General features: G+C 57.9%; 2 protein-coding genes across 3 annotated transcripts in view; both read left to right on the forward strand.

The window, feature by feature from the left end:
* Window positions 1–11,958, forward strand: part of LOC124966905 (leukocyte immunoglobulin-like receptor subfamily A member 6) — a 193,721-nt gene extending 181,763 nt beyond the window's left edge. Inside the window, exons 1-14 of one of the 2 annotated variants that reach the window (XM_047528754.1) lie at window positions 5,908–5,956; window positions 6,113–6,148; window positions 6,322–6,609; window positions 6,746–7,048; window positions 7,256–7,552; window positions 7,827–8,129; window positions 8,421–8,471; window positions 8,713–8,763; window positions 9,316–9,429; window positions 9,729–9,804; window positions 9,873–9,910; window positions 10,144–10,196; window positions 10,985–11,131; window positions 11,210–11,958. In XM_047528754.1, the coding sequence (XP_047384710.1) occupies window positions 5,923–5,956; window positions 6,113–6,148; window positions 6,322–6,609; window positions 6,746–7,048; window positions 7,256–7,552; window positions 7,827–8,129; window positions 8,421–8,471; window positions 8,713–8,763; window positions 9,316–9,429; window positions 9,729–9,804; window positions 9,873–9,910; window positions 10,144–10,196; window positions 10,985–11,131; window positions 11,210–11,461 (2,043 nt within the window). In that variant the 5' untranslated portion in view covers window positions 5,908–5,922 and the 3' untranslated portion in view covers window positions 11,462–11,958. Of the gene's footprint in view, window positions 1–5,907; window positions 5,957–6,112; window positions 6,149–6,321; window positions 6,610–6,745; window positions 7,049–7,255; window positions 7,553–7,826; window positions 8,130–8,420; window positions 8,472–8,712; window positions 8,764–9,315; window positions 9,430–9,728; window positions 9,805–9,872; window positions 9,911–10,143; window positions 10,197–10,984 lie in introns of those variants that run through there. The other variant, XM_047528755.1, reaches the window with a different exon arrangement.
* Window positions 11,959–15,208: 3,250 nt separating this feature from the next.
* LOC124966220 (uncharacterized) overlaps window positions 15,209–17,706 on the forward strand; it is a 34,871-nt gene continuing 32,373 nt past the window's right edge. Inside the window, exons 1-2 of the mRNA XM_047527261.1 lie at window positions 15,209–16,413; window positions 16,571–16,606. Of these exons, the coding sequence (XP_047383217.1) occupies window positions 16,380–16,413; window positions 16,571–16,606 (70 nt within the window). The 5' untranslated portion in view covers window positions 15,209–16,379. The remainder of the gene's footprint in view (window positions 16,414–16,570; window positions 16,607–17,706) is intronic.

Raw genomic sequence — 17,706 nt, forward strand, 5'->3', positions numbered from 1 at the left:
GAGAAGGCTTAAAGCTACCCTTGGGAACTTTGAAGGACACGTGTTACTAACAAGGATCATCACGATCAGTGATGGGTCCCGAGGACACATTCTTCTTTCTCACTGAACGCCTGGCTTCTGACCAACGTCCATCCCCCAAGACCCAGTGGCCCCTGAGCCGTCCGCCCCGCTGCCTTGGGTTTGGTTTCAGATTCTCGCCTGCGTGAGACTCGTGGTGTCTGTCTCAGCCGGTTCTCTCACTTCTGAAGGTGGTGGGTGGGAAAAGGAACGGGATTTGGTTACAGGTGGACCCTCCTGGGTGTGGTCAGGGAGGGCCGTGAGCACAGGTAAGAATGGCCAGAGGTGGAGACAGCTGGATGTGACAGAGACATGCGAGAATGTTCTGGAAGACCCAGGGATAGGAGGGTGACCACCAAGGTCTGTCATCTGGTTCCATCGACTCTTCAAGAATTCTCCAGAAACCTGACCTGGGAAGAAAGGCTTATTCTTACTGCTTTGCTTGCTATTTTGTACTTTAAGATTCTTATTTTGTTGATTATCCTGATTTATTCTTTCTGTAAACAAATGTCAAGACATCACACCTTACCCCATGAACTTATAAAATTATTGTCTTTTAAAAAAATTAAATTAATTTACCATTTTAAAATAAGATTCTTCTTTACGAGCATTTTTGTCCTCTGATTTCGATGGCTCCCTGCCATTCCTGCATTTTCAGGGATTTTTTTCATTGTTCTTCACATGCCAGGAAACCGGGCCAGTTGCAAAATAAAAAAATAAAAAAAAAAAAAAGGTGTGTAATATTAAAAGACGCAGATTACAGCGGATTTTTGTGTTCATGGATCCTTGCGATGTGAGACCCTGCGCTCCCGTGGCTGCAGCTGCCCTGCCCAGGTGGGACACAGAGCGGGGACAGGGCTGGAAGGCAGGCCGAGCTGGCTTTGAAAGACCCCAACACCAGAGATTAGGGTGAGGGCGGCAGAGGGGACCCTGAGGCTGGGTGGAGGGTGGAGAAGTCGCCCCACAGTGAAGCAGTCAGTCACAGGGGTCGTTCTCTGAAACTACCGTCCGCTCCCCGACAGCTCACAGCTGCACAAGTCAGTCAGGCAGAAAACCAGGGAGAAAACCTCAGCCTTGGTTTGAGTATCAGTAGAAACCAAGAAAAATTCTAAGGACACTTGTAATGAGAACGGTGTCTGTAAAAGACATGGAGAAGGAGAAACCCCCAAGACAGTGAGGGCTGAGAACTGGGAGGGAACCCAAGGCCATGCACTGACAGCCTGCACCTCCCAAGACCATGTTCTCCAGGTGCCAGCTGCAGCCAGGGAGGTGCTTTATCACCCTCAAAGAAACCGTCTCTAGGAGGCGTTCATCTCCAAAGTAAATCCCCTTCACACACTGCCATAGACCTAAGACCAAAGAAGTTCCAAGTCCTGGCTGCCCAAGAAAACTGATATGCACACTAGACCACCCCTCAAAATAACCTATAGAAACCTACCCCTTTCTTTGTTCGGTGGCTCGTTTTCCACCAGGAAAGAGGGTCCGTGTGCACCATTCCATCCCTGCACCCCATCCTGAATAAACAGCTGAGCTGACTCGTGAGGTTTGCGTCCGGCTTGGTCTTTTTGTGCTAACAGTCTGCACATGAGCAAATCCCCCTCGTGAACGGCTCCAAAGCCAGCCCGGAACGAGCAGGGCGCCGTGCCTTGGTGTTGGACGGGACAAGCCTGTACCCTATCATAAATGTCTGGCAGACCCCCTCCCCGAATATGCCAACAAGCTTTCCTTTTGGAACTAAACAAGTGTGTACTAAAGTCCATGAGGAAAAATGAAAATGTAAGAATAACCGGGAAAATGCTGAAGAGTTACAGGAGGTGCCCAGCACACATACAAGGAAGAGTCAAGACACAAGAGGTAAACTGAGGAAATACCAATAAAGCACATAGAGATCAGGGCGTGGCATTCCAGCCAAGAATGCACTCCGCACCAATCCCCGTGTTGCTGGGCTCATCCTCTCTGGGGACTCTTCTTCCTCAGCATCTCCTTCTCCACCAGCCCCCGCCACCTCCACTCATAGCCCGGCTTTGACCAATGGCCCCAGGCAAAGGTCCCATGGTCCCCAGTACTGCTCTGGTTCACAGTCAACCCACAGGGGATTCCTGGACCTTGGAAGGCGTGGAGATGGACGCGGCCATTGCGGGGAGGGAGGACTGGTACCTTGGACAGAGCCAGGTGCCCGACCTTCAGCAAGGGCTCTCTTGGCTCCAAGGCATATTTGGAAAACAGCGGAAGGACTGAGCTAGGCCTGGTGACAGGCAGAAGTGGTTTCCTGAAAAAGAAGTCATGCGTCTAACTTGGGTCATTATGAAGGTCGATGTGTTGGGAAAGAGCTGTTTGGCTTTCTGAGAAACCCTCTGTGTTGAAACACAGGCTGGGGTGGGGGCATCCACCCACGGCCTCCGCTCAGCTGGCGAGGCAGGGAAAACAGAGAGTGCCCAGGACGCACCACCAGCTCCACCTCCTCCATGCAGAAGGACAAGGCGTCGGGTCCTTATGAGCATTTCGTACTCTTAGGAGAAGACTTGGATTTCACCGTCAAAATTTATAGCACCTTATTAGTCTTCTCACTGGTGTGTTACTCTCTTATCATTTATTAAGAATTATTTTAAATTAAGCATTTGTTCCAGAAAAACCCAGCCTCAGTTATAAGGACTGATATAAGATGCGGTGAGACCAGGAAGCAGGAGGGCACAGAGCAATTTGTTGGGGATTTACAGGCAGCAGTGAGGTCCTGGGCAGCGGCCAGACCAGCGGATCCCTGTGACCTGGTCAGGGGCACAGTGGCCAGGACAGGGGGCTCCATTCAAGCCAGACTGCTCCCGGCTTATCTCAAGCTCACGCCCAAGACTCAGGCCACCCTGGTGCTGAAGGCGCCAGCGTCTGGTCACAGGTGCCGCAGGCTCTGCAGTGGTTCTGCTTGCAAACAGCACTGGCCCACCCTGCAGGCCAGCGGGTCAGATGGCGTGGTCAGGTGGAGCTGGGCCCTGCAGCACTCAACGAGTTAACCCACACTGGACTATCTCACCGTGAGTGAAGCGGCTGCCCGAGGAGCCTCCTCACTGGGGTGTGGTCAGAGCTCTACTCACTGAGAAGCGCTCCTGAATTAAGTGCTGGCGATCAGTTAATCAGTTAGGTATCACGCATCATTAAAGGCTCACTTATTTTCTTTTTTATGCTGGGACACAAGGAAAGGACCATCGTCCTTCCCTGCCAAGGACAGTCGTGGCCATTGCTTTTTCAGGCCTGAAGAGATGCTGGGTGTGTTGGTAACAGAATCCATTTGAAATGTGGGGTTTGTCCCTTTTTGAACATCCTGGATGCAAAGTCTTCCTCACTGGTACACCAGAGTCGTGTCTCCTGTGGATTTTTTCCTACTACAACGTTCACCGTTGTCTACACCAGTTTGTTAAATATCCTGAGGGTCACTTCTGGGGCCCTGGACCACTGTGGACCTGAAGCCTGTTTGGCCAGCATGGAGGCTGAGGAGGTCAGCAGTTTGTGGGGTCAGCATGGAGGCTGTGGAGGTCAGGAGGCTATGGGGTCAGCATGGAGGCTGTGGAGATTGGAGGTTATGGGGTCAGCATGGAGGCTGTGGAGATTGGAGGCTATGGGGTCAGCATGGAGGCTGTGGAGATTGGAGGCTATGGAGTCAGCATGGAGGCTGTGGAGATTGGAGGCTATGGGGTCAGCATGGAGGCTGTGGAGATCGGAGGCTATGGGGTCAGCATGGAGGCTGTAGAGATTGGAGGCTATGGGGTCAGCATGGAGGCTGTGGAGGTCGGGAGGGGGTGGTGGTCTGCCCTGGTCCCTGAGCCAACACGCAGGTACTGAGCTTGTTCTGGGATGAACAGGACGAACAGGTTCCTCAGTGGCTGGCGCTGGTTTTCTGAGTCCTGGGGTGGGAGGCTGGGTGGAAGGACAGGCAGGAGGAGGCACTGAGAATGCCCTCCCCACCACAGCTGGACAAAGACCACTGCTTGCTGGCAGAGGGACATCTGGGACCACACTCGTGCCTGGCAGGGGGCTGGCCGTCAATGCCGATTCCCATTTCAGCTTCTGCTGCTGAAGAGACTTGGTCATGAGGGAAAATGACAGGCCCCGCCCAGCACAGCTGTGGATTTGGCGAACGTCGGCTTCTACGGGTCCACGAGCAAAGGCCCCCGGGAGCAGCAGCGCCGCCTCGCGGTCCTGCTTCAGCCTGTTGCCCCGCAGCCCGTCACCCAGTCCTCAGGACCAGCAGCTCCCTCTACTTCCCGGCACCTCTTTTTCTTTTTCTTGAACTCGGGGGCTGTTACACTGAGCCAAACCCCAGCCGTTGTTTGATTCTTCTATTTTGAGACGGAGTCCTGCTGAGTTGCTCAGGGCCTCACCGGGTTGCCCAGACGGGCCGCAGTCGACATCCCGTTGCTTCAGCCTGGGGTGGCTGCGATTACAGCTGTGGCCCTGGCGCCCGGCTGCACGGGACATCCCGGGCCCTTATGCTGACGACGTGCTGCTTGGACCTCGCAGGAAGGCAGCTACTCCAGGCAGCTTCAGGCTTTTGCTGTCTTGATCCAGCTCCTAGGAATCCAGCTGCCTGAGGCGTGTTGAGCTTCCCATCCTAAGTGAAGACACGCTGCTCCAGCCGCTCTTCTCTACCGAGAAAAAAGCCCCTGCACCTCTTGGGAACCTGCTGACGACACTCACCACCTCGGGCGTGCCATCTCAGCCCGTTGCTTAGGTGTCTGGAAAGGCTGCGGCTTCGGGTGGGACTCAGGACAGGGGAAGACTTCGCAACTGGAGCAGGCTGCAGAGAGCATGCGCCGCGGGGCCCAGCAGGGCACAGACGGCGGGAGGCGTGGAATCGCAGCCCAGAGCTGCCCGGCGCCATTTCTGCAGAGAGCTAGTCCTTCTCTGGAAACACCCTCTGATTTCCACTGGGCTACAGCAGAGACCAAGCCCTGGCCATCAGTTGCCCAGTCATCAGATTCCAAAGGGGCCCAACATAATCCTAAGTCCTCGAAAGGGAAAACGCAGGCAGAGGTCAGCACGGCAGATGAACAGCAGGAGCAGAGGTTGGAAAGCGTGGTCACCGGCTTTGGGGACGAAGGGGATGGAGAGCCCAAGGAGCGGTGCCTGGGGAGCCTGGAAGGGAAGGCAAGCAGAGGGGCACAACCTGAGACCTCGACAAGCCAGGCCAGTGGGACCCAAGACGCCCCCGGCTGTAAGACCGTGAGCCTCCATGTTTAGCTGGTGGGATGTCACTGTGCATGCGGTTCACGCGTGCACACGGCATGACTGTGGGTTTCAATTGCAGGACTTGCCCTCCCCTCCCCACCCGACACTTCCTCTGCTTACTCATTCCCTTCTCAATTCCTCACGCTACCCGGAAACTCTTCTTCCATTTTTTCTCTGGCTTCCACATGTGAGAATGATCTGAGGTTTTCTGAGTCTGTCTATTTCATTGGAATCGGTGTTTTTTAAGCCACTCTTACCGCAGAAACACAAAGCTAGTACACAGGATATCTGGTGCTGGCACCGACCTATGCTCTGAAGCTGGGGCGCCCACCTATCTTTTTCAGTGATGTGCAAGCAAGAAATATGCATTGGTTCTTGGGCGAAGAAGGAGCTCAGGCCAGGCAGTCAGCAGCCCTGGCTCAGGGAAGCCCACCTGAGCAGCCTGCAGGGAGCCCAGGCCCACCCCACACAGTGCTGGGGAAACAGGAGCAAGGCCCTGGGGAGGGCAGTTCCCCTTCCTGTGGCTGCTGATGTCAAACCCCATGACAGGCAGAGCCCAGCCTTGAACTGGCCACACCCTGTCTGTCTGTCCTGCCAGGCTCTGTGACCTCCTCCATCTGCAGAGCCAGGACCTGGGGAGAAGAAGTCATGACTCCCACCCTCACGGCCCTGCTCTGCCTTGGTGAGAAGTGAAGAAGGGAAGGGGACACCCTGCTCTGGATGGACTCCAGCCCACAGCCAGCCCTGGCCATCAGGGGACTCAGGGCCCAGGAGGCTCTGGGGAGGAGAGGGCCTGCTCAGGCCTCAGGGCTCCCCTCTCACAGGAACTCTCTTCCAGGGCTGAGTCTGGGCCTCAGGACCCGAGGGCAGCAAGGTGAGTGTCCCCAACTGGTCCAGGTCCTGCTCCTCCCTGGGGACCAGGAGCCACCCTGGGCAGTGGATGGAGAACAGCAGCTGTGGGCTGAGGCTGGGGAGCCTGGAGGGAGCTGGGCTGAGGGCTGGGATCTGAGGGGCTATGCTGGGACCCAGCCTCTGATTCCCTTGCAGGGATCCTCCCCAAGCCCACCCTGTGGGCTGAGCCAGGCTCTGTGATCACCTGGGGGAGGCGAGTGACCCTCTGGTGTGAGGGGACCCTGGAGGCCCAGGAGTACCGTCTGGAGAAAGAGGGAAGCTCAGTGCCCTGGGACAGACAGATCCCACAGGATCCCAGGAACAAGGCCAAGTTCTCCATCCCAACCATGACACAGCACCATGCAGGGCGATATCAATGCTACTATCACAGCCCTGCTGGCTGGTCAGAGCGCAGTGACACCCTGGAGCTGGTGGTGGTGACAGGTGAGAGGACACTTGGGGTCACAGAACCTGACTCTGCCCTCAGGAAGGGGGTCTGCTCCCAGGTGTCCCTGTCACAGCCCAGCTGGGGACAGTGTGGAGGAGGGAGCCCATTAACACCTGCCTCCTTCTCTGCTAGGATCCTACAGCAAACCCAGGCTCTCAGCCCTGCCCAGCCCTGTGGTGACCTCAGGAGGGAATGTGACCCTCCAGTGTGGCTCATGGCTGGGATATGGCAGCTTTGTTCTCACTAAGGAAGGAGGACACAAGCTCACCTGGACCCTGGACTCACAGCAAGACTCCAGTGGGCAGTTCCAGGCCCAGTTCCCTGTGGGCCCCGTGACCCCCAGCCACAGGTGGACATTCACATGCTATGGCAGTTACAGGACAACCCCCCAGGTGTGGTCAGAACCCAGTGACCCCCTGGAGCTCCAGGTCTCAGGTGAGGAAGCTCCACCTTCCCTGACACAGTTGGGGACATGCAGCAGGTTGTGGGGACCTTTATGTTAGAGAGCACCAGGTGAGAGAGAGGATGAGGGAACCTGGGACCACATGGCCAGAGACCCAGGGTGTGAGAGAGTGACCTGCAGGCAGGAGGGAGGCAGGGTTGGCAGGTCCTCCCCTCAGCCCAGGCTCCTCTTCCCTCCAGGGCTGTCCAGGAAGCCCTCCCTCCTGACCCAGCACAGCCCAGTCCTGGACCCTGGAGAGAACCTGGCCCTCCAGTGTCACTCAGACAGTGGCTATGACAGATTTGCTCTGTCCAAGGAGGGCGGACAGGACCTCCCCCAGCTCCCTGGCCAGCAGCTCCAGGCTGGGCTGTCTCAGGCCACCTTCCTTCTGGGCCCTGTGAGTGGCTCCCATGGGGGTCAGTACAGATGCTACGGTGGACACAGGCTCTCCTCTGAGTGGTCAGCCCCCAGTGACCCCCTGGACATCCTGGTCACAGGTGAGGAGCCCAGAGTGTGCAGTCAGGGATCCAGACTCTGCACAGCCCTGTGTGGGAGGCCCAGGAGGTGATGGGCAGGGTGAGGTGTGGGGTCTCAGGAGGGAGAGAGACAGGGAGGGTCAGGGAGGGGCAGAGAAGACAGAGACAGGGAGGCACAGGGAGAGGAAGATCAGAGACCCTGAGCCAGACAGAGAGCACAGGTCCTCAGAGAGGCCCTGGTGAGGTCTCAGCTCAGAACAAGCTGGGTCCCCTCACCCCTCCTTCCTCTCTCTAGGACAGCTCCCTGCCTCACCCTCCCTCTCAGTGCAGCCGGGTCCCACAGTGTCCTCAGGAGAGAACGTGACCCTGCTGTGTCTATCAAGGAGCTGGGTGGACACCTTCCTTCTGGTCAAGGAGGGGGCAGCTAATCCCCCCCTGCGTCTGAGACCAGAGTACAGAGCTCCAGGGTTCCAGGCAGAATTCTCCATGAGAGCTGTGACCTCAGCCCTGGCGGGGACCTACAGGTGCTATGGGTCTCAAAGCTCATCCCCCTACCTGCTGTCATGGCCCAGTACCCCCGTGGTCCTGGTGGTCTCAGGTGAGGGACCCCTGACCCCATCCTCTGTGAGCTAGGGATTCACTCAGGGCCCTGCCCAGGACAGCTCTGGGTGGTGGGAGTGAGGGGCCCTGGGAGGGTCAGCCAGCAGGATCCACCCCTCAGAGAGAAGGGGCCACTGGGTCCTCCAGCATGTGCCCCACCCCATCACTGAGTTAAGAATGTGGGGGTGGGCACAGGGGGTCCTGGGGAGGCCAGGCAGGTGCAGGAGGATGAGCCAGACAGGTCCCAGGGTCAGCTGCACCCCTCACCCTCCTGTTGCCTCCTACCCAGGATCCTCTGGGAGCCCCAGCCCCCCATCCTCAGGGGCCACTACAATAGCTGGTGAGTCTCAGGCTCAGCCCAGAGTTTCCTGTGTCTGCAGGGCCCTGATTCCAAGCCTTCTTCCCAGGCCTCTCATTCTCAGCTGGGTTGTCGTTATAGAGCTGGGGGTCGGGTAGAGATATGGGTGGGGACCTTGGGCCTCAGGGCTCAGGGCAGAGGTGACACTGGGCCCAACCTGGGGGCAAGAAGTCAGCTGAAGAGGGGAGCAGGCTGCCCAGCCCTCACCTCCCACCCACCCCAGGAGGCCCTGAGGAGCAGCCCCTCAACCCCACTGACCCCGGACCCCAGAGTGGTAAGTGAGGGGCTCTGGCAGGAGGTGGGTCCCAGGACAGGGCTGAGCTGGGGTGGAGCAGCCTCCTCTGGACTCGCTGACCTGGACAGCCCCTCCCCTTGGGCTCAGAGTCCCCACGTGCAGAGGAGAGGCCTGGCCCTGACCTTCAATTCCCCTCAGTGCTGACCTGGGCTGTGCCCTGCTGGAGAGGAGGCACCCAGGGAAGCCCCAGGACCTGAACCTGCAGGCACTGTCCCCTCTGTGCAGTGACAGTGACCCTGTGCAGGGAGGGCTCAGGGCCATCAGGGTGTCCAGGCTCCTTCCCTGCAGCTCAGGCTGAGCTCTGGTGGAGGGAAGGAGACTGGAAGTCAGACTCCCCCAGCTCAGGCCCCAGCTCTGCTGCTCCTGCTGGGTGACTGGGCAGGCGGCCCCTCTCTCAGCCTCAGTTTCCTCATCTGTAACTGGGTGGTGGGTGGCGGTGCCATGAGGCGTGATTGACAGGTGGAAGCCCTGGCACACAGTGGGTGCTCAGGAAGGCAGCATGGCCCCTACTCACAATGTCACTGTGCCCAGGACTGGGAAGGCTGCTGCAGGTTCTGGTCGGGGTCCCAGTGGCCTTCCTCCTGCTGCTCCTCCTGCTCCTCCTCCTCCTCCTCCTCCGGCATCAGAGCAGACGCAGGAAGGCGGGTGAGTGGCAGTGGTGACCTGGGCCTCAGCAGGTCGTCGGCTCCCCGTGGGTCAGGCAAGGTGGGCGAGGGCAGCAGCCCCAGGGAAACCTGCCCCTGGGGACAGGTCACTAGGAAACACTTCCACAGAAAAAGCAGGAAAAAAAGACCCCTGCTCACCACATGCAGACAGATTTCAGGCTGCTGACCCCGTCCCATCTCAGGAGACCTTGGAGGGGCCTTTTCAAGTCCCCCCGTCCCCTGCGGTGGCCTGTGGGGTGCGTGGCTCCCCCTGGGGCTGAGACTGTTCCTCTCACACAGCCCAGACAGAGGCTGGCCTCCAGGGACCTGCAGGGCCCACAGAGGCAGAGCCCCAGGACAGCGGCCTGCAGAAGAGGTGACCCCTGCTCCAGACCCAGACCCCCCACCGTCCTCACTGCCACCTGACACCCCCTGTCTCCCCAGGTCCAGCCCAGCCGCTGCCGCCCAGGAACAACACCTCTGTGAGGGGAAGAGGGCTGGGGTGGGGTGGAGCCCCAGGGCTCCCCATCTCCCAGGGCGGGAGGGCCAGGCGGGAGGCCAGGGGCTCAGGCTGCGTGGACTGATCCCCACGCTGTGGACCTGGGACGTCACCACCACTCCCTGGCTCTGTGTCCCCATCTGGGACAGGGCAGGGCCTGTGGGACTGAGAGCCCAGCAACTCTGTGCAGGAGACGACCCCCTTCTGCCCCCGCAGATGCTGCTGTGAAGGACCCGCAGCCCGAGGTCGGGGTGGAGCTGGACAGTCGGGTGAGACCCTGCCCCGTCCAGGCACAAGGAACTTCTCCTGCCCAGCCCAGCCCACTGGCCATTTGGCTGTCCTCCTCCACGGGGCCCTCAGGGGTGCCCAGGCTGACCCCTCCCTCTGGGAGCTCCGGCCTCCCCTGCTGGGCCCACCCTCCCTGTTTTCCTGTGGCCTCCTGGGCCCACCTGGTGCCCTCCTGGCCCTGGCTGTTGCTGTGTCCTGGGGCCTCAGAAGGACCAGGAGTGAATGAGTCGCCCGTCCCTGAGGGTCCCCTGCACTCGGCCGTCCAGCCAATCTCAGGGAGCCCCTCCTGACCAGCTCCAAGTGGGAGCTGAGGATGCAGCAGGAGCATAGCCCCAGGCCCTGCGCTCACCAGGGGACAATGTGAAGTCACGCAGCCTCAGGGGGGCAGAGCCCTTAGGGAAATAAAGCAGAGAAAGGGACGGGCACAGGGAGGGCTCGGATAAGCCGCCTTCAGCACCAGCCTGGATGCACAGGGCACGCGAACCTGGACCAGCAGCTGCAGCAGAGGACACGGCAGGTGCCAAGGTCCTGAGGCAACTCTTTCAGGAAGATGGGCAGTGTGGCTGGAGGCCCGTGGGCAGGGCAGGAGTGTTAGGAGGAGGCTGCCAGTCCTCCAAGGCCTCAGGAAGTCCCTGGAGACCCTGTCAGGGGTGACACATAATCTGATTGAGATTGTTAAAGGGCCTCTCTGATCACCAAGTGGAATGTGGCTGAGGAGATCCCAAGTGGACCCAAGGGGACCCTCTGTCTCGCCTTGTCCCTGCTGCAGAGCCCACCTGACAGGGACCCCCAGGGAGCAACATATGCCCAGGTGAAGCACTCAGGACTCAGGAGGGACGGGAGCTGCCCTCTTCCCCCACTGTCGGGGCAGTTCCTGGGCACAGAGGATGCAGAGGACAGACACATGGACACTCAGGTGGGTCCTGTCCTGTCCAGGCCCCCGGCTTCCTCTTGCCAAGCACACACCCTCCCTCTCGCCATCTCCCCACTCCAGGCTGCTGCACCTGAAGGTCCCCAGGACGTGACCTACGCCCAGCTGTGCAGCGTGACCCTCAGACGGGGGGTGGCTGCCCCCACTTCCTCCCAGGAAGAGCAGCCCCCAGCGGGGCCCAGTGTGTATGCTGCCCTGGCCCCACTCACCCGGGGGCTGCCCCAGAGGACTCGCACTAGAGACCCCAGCGTCCATAGACACCTCAAGAGCCAGCAGGAGCTTCTGGGACCTTGTTCCACAGCTGCAGATGACTGATGACTGATGCCCCTAATTCTGGAAAGGGAGCGAGAGACTTGTGAGGAGTCAAGGATGGAGTGAGGAGCCCAGCCGGAGGGGAAGGCGGAGCGGAGGATCAGGAGCCCTGCTCCTCACCAGGACCTGAGCATGCAGGACCATGGCCCATGGAGGACAGAAGCAGCCTCAACACCAGGGACCTCAGCGACCCTAGGGGGAGCGGAGAAAGGTTAACAAACCATTCCAGGTGAAGGCTCAGTGACAGCAGCTACTACTGAGGACACAGAAAAGCAGAACAATGAGGAACTTCAAAACATCCAGCCTCTTTATTAGTGCATTATAGTTACACTTGGCAGTGGGGATCCTGCTGACAGATTCATGAATTCCTATGACAGTTTTCTCCATTTCAATCCCCAACACCTCCCGCCCTCCTCTCCCCTGCTCCCTCCCCTCCCTCCTCCTCCCTCCCTTTCCTTTTCCCTCCCCTCCCCTGCTCCCTCCCTCCCCTCCCCCCTCTTCTCCCCTTCCCTCCACTCCTCCCTCCTCTTCTGTTTACCTCCGCCTCTTCCCCTCCCCTCCTCCCTCTCCTCCTCCCCTTTCCTTCCCTTCTCCCTCTTTCCTTTCTCTCCCCTCTCCTGCTCCCTCCTCCCCCTCCCCTCCCCTCCCCTCCTTCTTCCCCTTCCCTTTCTCTTCCCTCTCCTGCTCCCTCCTCCCTCCCCTCACCGTCCCCTCCTCCCTCTCCTGCTCCCTCCCCTCACCATCCCCTCCTTCCTCCCCTCTCCTGCTCCCTGCCTCCTCCCCCTCCCTGCCTTTCCCCTCCCTCTCCTCCCTTCCCCGCTCCCCTGCTCCTGCCCTTGGTCCCTGTTTCTACTCCACTGATCTCCCTGATCTTGAGGACTCTAAGGACATTTATAAATCTCAGCCAGTGGCCAGGCAGAGAGAGAGAGCAGGCGCACACTGGCACGGGGTGAGATGGAAGCGGCCCTACACAGAACCTCAAGCAGAATAGCAGCACAAGGTGTGCCATCTTATGCCCATGGACTGGCAACTGCAGATGAAGGGACAGAACTCCCAACCCACAAGTTGCAGAGTGGACGCTAGATGGAGGAGATGGTTGGAATCATCTCTCACGCCCTGCGTGCAGAGCTGCTTGGTGATGCGTGTTCCGAGAGGGTCCTCAGCCCGTTTTTCACACTGTGAACAGCAGCAGCCAAGACACCTAGGTGGCCAGGCCCCTGCGCCCAGGGCCTGGGGAGCAGCCCTCGGTCCTGCTGCAACCCACGGCTGGTGCTCCTGGGGACCAGGCCCTCGCAGAACAGGGGCAGGTGCCTTGCGAGCACCCGCGTCCAAAGGAGGAACGGGCGACCTGAGCAGGGCCCGTGGGGCCGGGACGGGGGAGCTGAGTGCCAGACCCCGCTCAGCAACCCAGCAAGGCCCTGTCTCCAACGGGAGGCGGTGGGGACCACAGCTCAGCCTAGGCCCACCTGGTGCCCTCCCCAGGCTGCAGAAAAGAGAAAGGAGGAGGCAGATTCCGTCACTCCTGCATTTGTGAAATGCACCTGCAGATTCGCCCACCAGAACTTAGGCTCCTCCTGATAAGAGAGAGGAAGGAGACCCCCATACATCCCATCCATGCTGGAACGCCAGTATGAAGACCAAGATTGGAACCTCGTTGAAGATCTCCCCCTGACCTTGGTGTGACCCCTGAACACAAATTCACCAGCAGGACTTGTTTCTGTATCACAAAGAGCCTGCCCTGACCACTTGGGCTGGTTGGTTGGTTTTGCCGGTGGAGGCAAGGGTAACAATATTCAAAACGTCAATCAGGAAAATTCAGGAACAGAATAAAGAAAGTGTTCTTCTCAGGAGATGCCAACAAACCTCTGAGCATTTTCTTCATGCACCCATCAGTCATCTGAGTGTCTTCTTTTGAGAAATGTTTATTCAGGTTCTTCACCCAGTTTTCAATCAGTTATTTGTTTTCATGCTATTGAGTTGTCTGAGCTCTTTACATATTTTGGAGATTGATTCCTTTGCGAATTTTTGTTGGTAAATATTTTCTCTCGGACACTGGGTGTCTCTTTGCTGTGCTGGCTGCTTCCTTGCTGTGTTTTATCTAGTCCGATGTCTTCCTGTGTGTGCGTCTTCCTGTCGTCCATGCCCCTGAGATCACCTCTAACGCATCACCACCCAGAACAATGTCTGGCAGAGCTTTCCAAACTTTTTCACCCGAGAGTTTGGGGGTTTCAGATCTTTGCCTCCCAGTGCTTAGGACTGAACGCAGGGGTGCTCTACCTCTGAGCTCCAGGCCCAGCCCTCTGGATTTTTATGTTGAGACAGAGTTTGCTGAGTTGCTCAGTCTGGCCTTAAACTTGCGATCCACCTGCCTCGCAATTAGCCGTTTGATCCAGCTCAGATCTTTTTCTTTTTTTTTTTCCTAATGAAAACGAATTTTATTTTAGCTGGAAGCCTGTTGGCTTGCTAATATAAGAAAGTTTAAATTTTAATCTATGGGAACATTATAATATATTTGAATAAAGTGTTTTAGTTGTGGTTTTTCATCAGTTATAGTCAAATAATTTCCAGTTTTTCTGGATAGTCTGGAAGAGTTCAAATAAAATGACAATTTTACATAGCTATGACAAAGCATATTATTGGTGAAATGTCAGGAAATTTATTTATTTTTGTTATAATGATGGCTAAGACTTTTTGACCTTTTCTCATATGCTATTAAATTGAATTCCTACTGAGTTCATGATGCTGAATAAATCTGAATAGCAGCGGAAGCAGTGAAGGATTTAAAGTAATTGTGCAGTTGCTAAAAATGTTAACCCTTTAACCTGCTGTCTCGGAGTGGAAAAGCGAGAGGAGAGAAAGGGATGCACTAAGCGACAAGTCAGGCCTTCTCTTTAGCTCTGGGATCTGTGTTGAGAAGATTTTCATATGGGGTAATGTGGGGTCCACATCCGTTCCTCTGCACATGGGTATCCAGGGTTCCCAGCGCCACTTAATGACGAGATTGGGTTTTTCCCCTACTGTGTGTTCTTGCCAGTTTTGTCAAAAATCCATTGGTCAGGCTGAGGCAGGAGAATGGCAAGTTCAAAGCCAGCCTCAGCAACTCAGTGAGACCCCGACTCTAAATAAAACCTGAAAAGGGCTGGGGATGTGGCTCAGTGGTGAAGCGCCCCTGGGCTCAATCCCCAGCACTGGAAAAAAATGTCGATCAGTCCTAGATGCCTGGCCTCATCTCCGGGCTCTCGGGCCTGTTCTGGCAGCGTGGAGTCTGTTCCCGGGCCAGGTCCACTCCGCCGGTTGCTCCAGCCCTGTCGCAGAGCAGAACCAGGCAGGAGCACGCCTGCAGCTCCTCCATTTGCTCCCCAGGGTTGTGGCTATTCTTGTGATTCCACGTGAATTTTTGCAATTTTTTTCTATTTCTGTGAAAAAACAAACAAACAAACATGTCTTTGAAGATTCCGTGGGGACAGCATTGGCTGTCGATGGCTTTGGGAACTGCAGACCCTTCACCTCAATCCCTCTGGTCCCTGGGTGTGGGGAACCTCTGCATTGGTTTGTCACCTTCAGCTTCTGTCAGGCACTCTGTAGGTTTCAGCGAACACATTTTTTACCACCTTAGTTAAATTTACTCAAGTATTTTCTTTTCTGACACAAGTATAAAGGGAACTGTTTCCTGCATTTCCTTTTGGACAGTTTGCTGCGGAAGTGGAGAACTCATTGCTTTGGATTGGGCCGTACCCGCGGGCAGAGCGTTGGCCAAGCGCACGCAAAGCCCTGGGTCGGACCCCCGCAAGGCAACAGAGAGAAGGATGCGCATGGACTGCTGATTCTGCACCCTGACACTTCTGAGTTCGGTGACCAGTTGCAACAGTAGTTCTTGATCGAGTTTCAGCGGTATCGACAGATGAGGTCCAAAGCAGGATCTCTTCTTCCTTCCAACCTGGGAGTTTTCAGGGTGGTGTCCAGCCTGGCAGCTCGGGCTGGGTCAGCAGGACAGCGGTGCCTGCAGGTGGTGAGGGAACACACCTGGAGTGAGGTCACAGGCCTCTTCCTTCAGGAGGGTCCTAGCACTCAGAGCCGAGGTCTCCACACGGGAGCTCAAGGTCACACAGGCAGCGGCAGTAGATGGACATTCAATGAAGCCAGCTCACCTCAGAATCAGAGTGTGGACCCATCACTGTCCCTCAAGGACAAGGCAGGACACAGATGGGAAGAGCGTTCCAGGAAGGAGACTGGACCCTGGACCCTCAAGGGTGGTGCAGGAGAGGAGAGGAAGACGCCCTCGTAAGAAGGAAGGGGGGTGCAAGAAGGGTCTTCGCAGCAGAGAGAAACCCTTACTGTAGGCCAGGGGCCGCCAGGCGCTTCCCTGGTCCCTGCCCCTCTCTGTGCCCCCAGCAGAGCTCCAGCTGACTGCACAGCCAGGTGCTCAGGGTCTGCTGCTCTGTGCCCACCTGAGGGGGGACCAGCATCTTCCCTAAAGCATCTCCAGGGCTGGGAGACCAATGACCCCAGAAAAGACCCAAGAACCCAGCACCAAGATGGACAGAAGGAGCCCCTGAGAAGGGAGGACCAGCCCCAGGTCACCGTCACCTGGAAGGGGCTGGCTCAGGAGGGCACCAGGTGCACTGGCTGCTGCCTCCTGGCCCTGCAGGGATGAGGACAGATCAGGCAGACAGTGGAGGGGTGAGGACAGGCACCATTGCTGTCTGAGCTCCTGCAGGGAGCCCAGGCCCACCCACACAGTGCTGGGGAAACAGGAGACAGGATCTCAGGGGGAGGGCACTTCTGCTTCCTCCTGGCTGCTGTGTGACACCCCACGACAGGCAGAACCCAGCCTACATGTGGCCACACCCTGTGTGTGTCTGACCTGTCAGACTCTGCGACCTCCTCCATCTGCAGAGCCAGGACCTGAGGAGAGGACGCCATGACCCCCACCCTCACAGCCCTGCTCTGCCTTGGTGAGATGTGAAGAAGGGGAGGGGACACCCTGTTCTGGGAGGGACACCAGCCCACAGCCAGCCCTGGCCATCAGGGGACACAGGGCCCAGGAGGCTCTGGGGAGGAGAGGGCCTGCTCAGGCCTCAGGGCTCCCCTCTCACAGGAACTCTCTTCCAGGGCTGAGTCGGGGCCCCGGGACCCGAGGGCAGCAAGGTGAGTGTCCCCAGCTGACCCAGGTCCTGCTCCTCCCTGGGGACCAGGAGCCACCTGGGCAGTGGATGGAGAACAGCAGCTGTGGGCTGAGGCTGGGGAGCCTGGAGGGAGCTGGGCTGAGGGCTGGGATCTGAGGGGCTGTGCTGGGACCCAGCCTCTGATTCCCTTGCAGGGACCCTCCCCAAGCCCACCCTGTGGGCTGAGCCAGGATCTGTGATCACCTGGGGGAGGCCAGTGACACTCTGGTGTGAGGGGACCCTGGAGGCCCAGGAGTACCGTCTGGAGAAAGATGGAAGCTCAGTGCCCTGGGGCAGACAGAGCCCACAGAAGACCAGGAACAAGGCCAAGTTCCCCATCCCAACCATGACACAGCACCATGCAGGGCGATATCAATGCCTCTATCACAGCCCTGCTGGCTGGTCAGAGCGCAGTGACCCCCTGGAGCTGGTGGTGACAGGTGAGAGGACACTTGGGATCCCAGCACCTGACTCTGCCCTCAGGAAGGGGGTCTGCTCCCAGGTGTCCCTGTCACAGCCCAGCTGGGGATGGTGTGGAGGAGGGAGCCCATTAACACCTGCCTCCTTCTCTGCTAGGATCCTACAGCAAACCCTGGCTCTCCGCCCTGCCCAGCCCTGTGGTGACCTCAGGAGGGAACGTGACCCTCCAGTGTGGCTCAGGGCTGGAATATGGCAGGTTTGTTCTCACTAAGGAAGGAGGACACAAGCTCACCTGGTCCCTGGACTCACAGCAAGACCCCAGTGGGCAGTTCCAGGCCCAGTTCCCTGTGGGCCCCGTGACCCCCAGCCACAGGTGGACATTCACATGCTATGGCAGTTACAGGAGAACCCCCCAGGTGTGGTCAGAACCCAGTGACCCCCTGGAGCTCCTGGTCTCAGGTGAGGAAGCTCCACCTTCCCTGACACAGTTGGGGACATGCAGCAGGTTGTGGGGACCTTTATGTTAGAGAGCTCCAGGTGAGAGAGAGGATGAGGGAACCTGGGACCACATGGCCAGAGACCCAGGGTGTGAGAGAGTGACCTGCAGGCAGGAGGGAGGCAGGGTTGGCAGGTCCTCCCCTCAGCCCAGGCTCCTCTTCCCTC

The sequence above is a fragment of the Sciurus carolinensis genome, chromosome 16, assembly GCF_902686445.1.
Source record: "Sciurus carolinensis chromosome 16, mSciCar1.2, whole genome shotgun sequence".
Classification (NCBI taxonomy): Eukaryota; Metazoa; Chordata; class Mammalia; order Rodentia; family Sciuridae; genus Sciurus; species Sciurus carolinensis.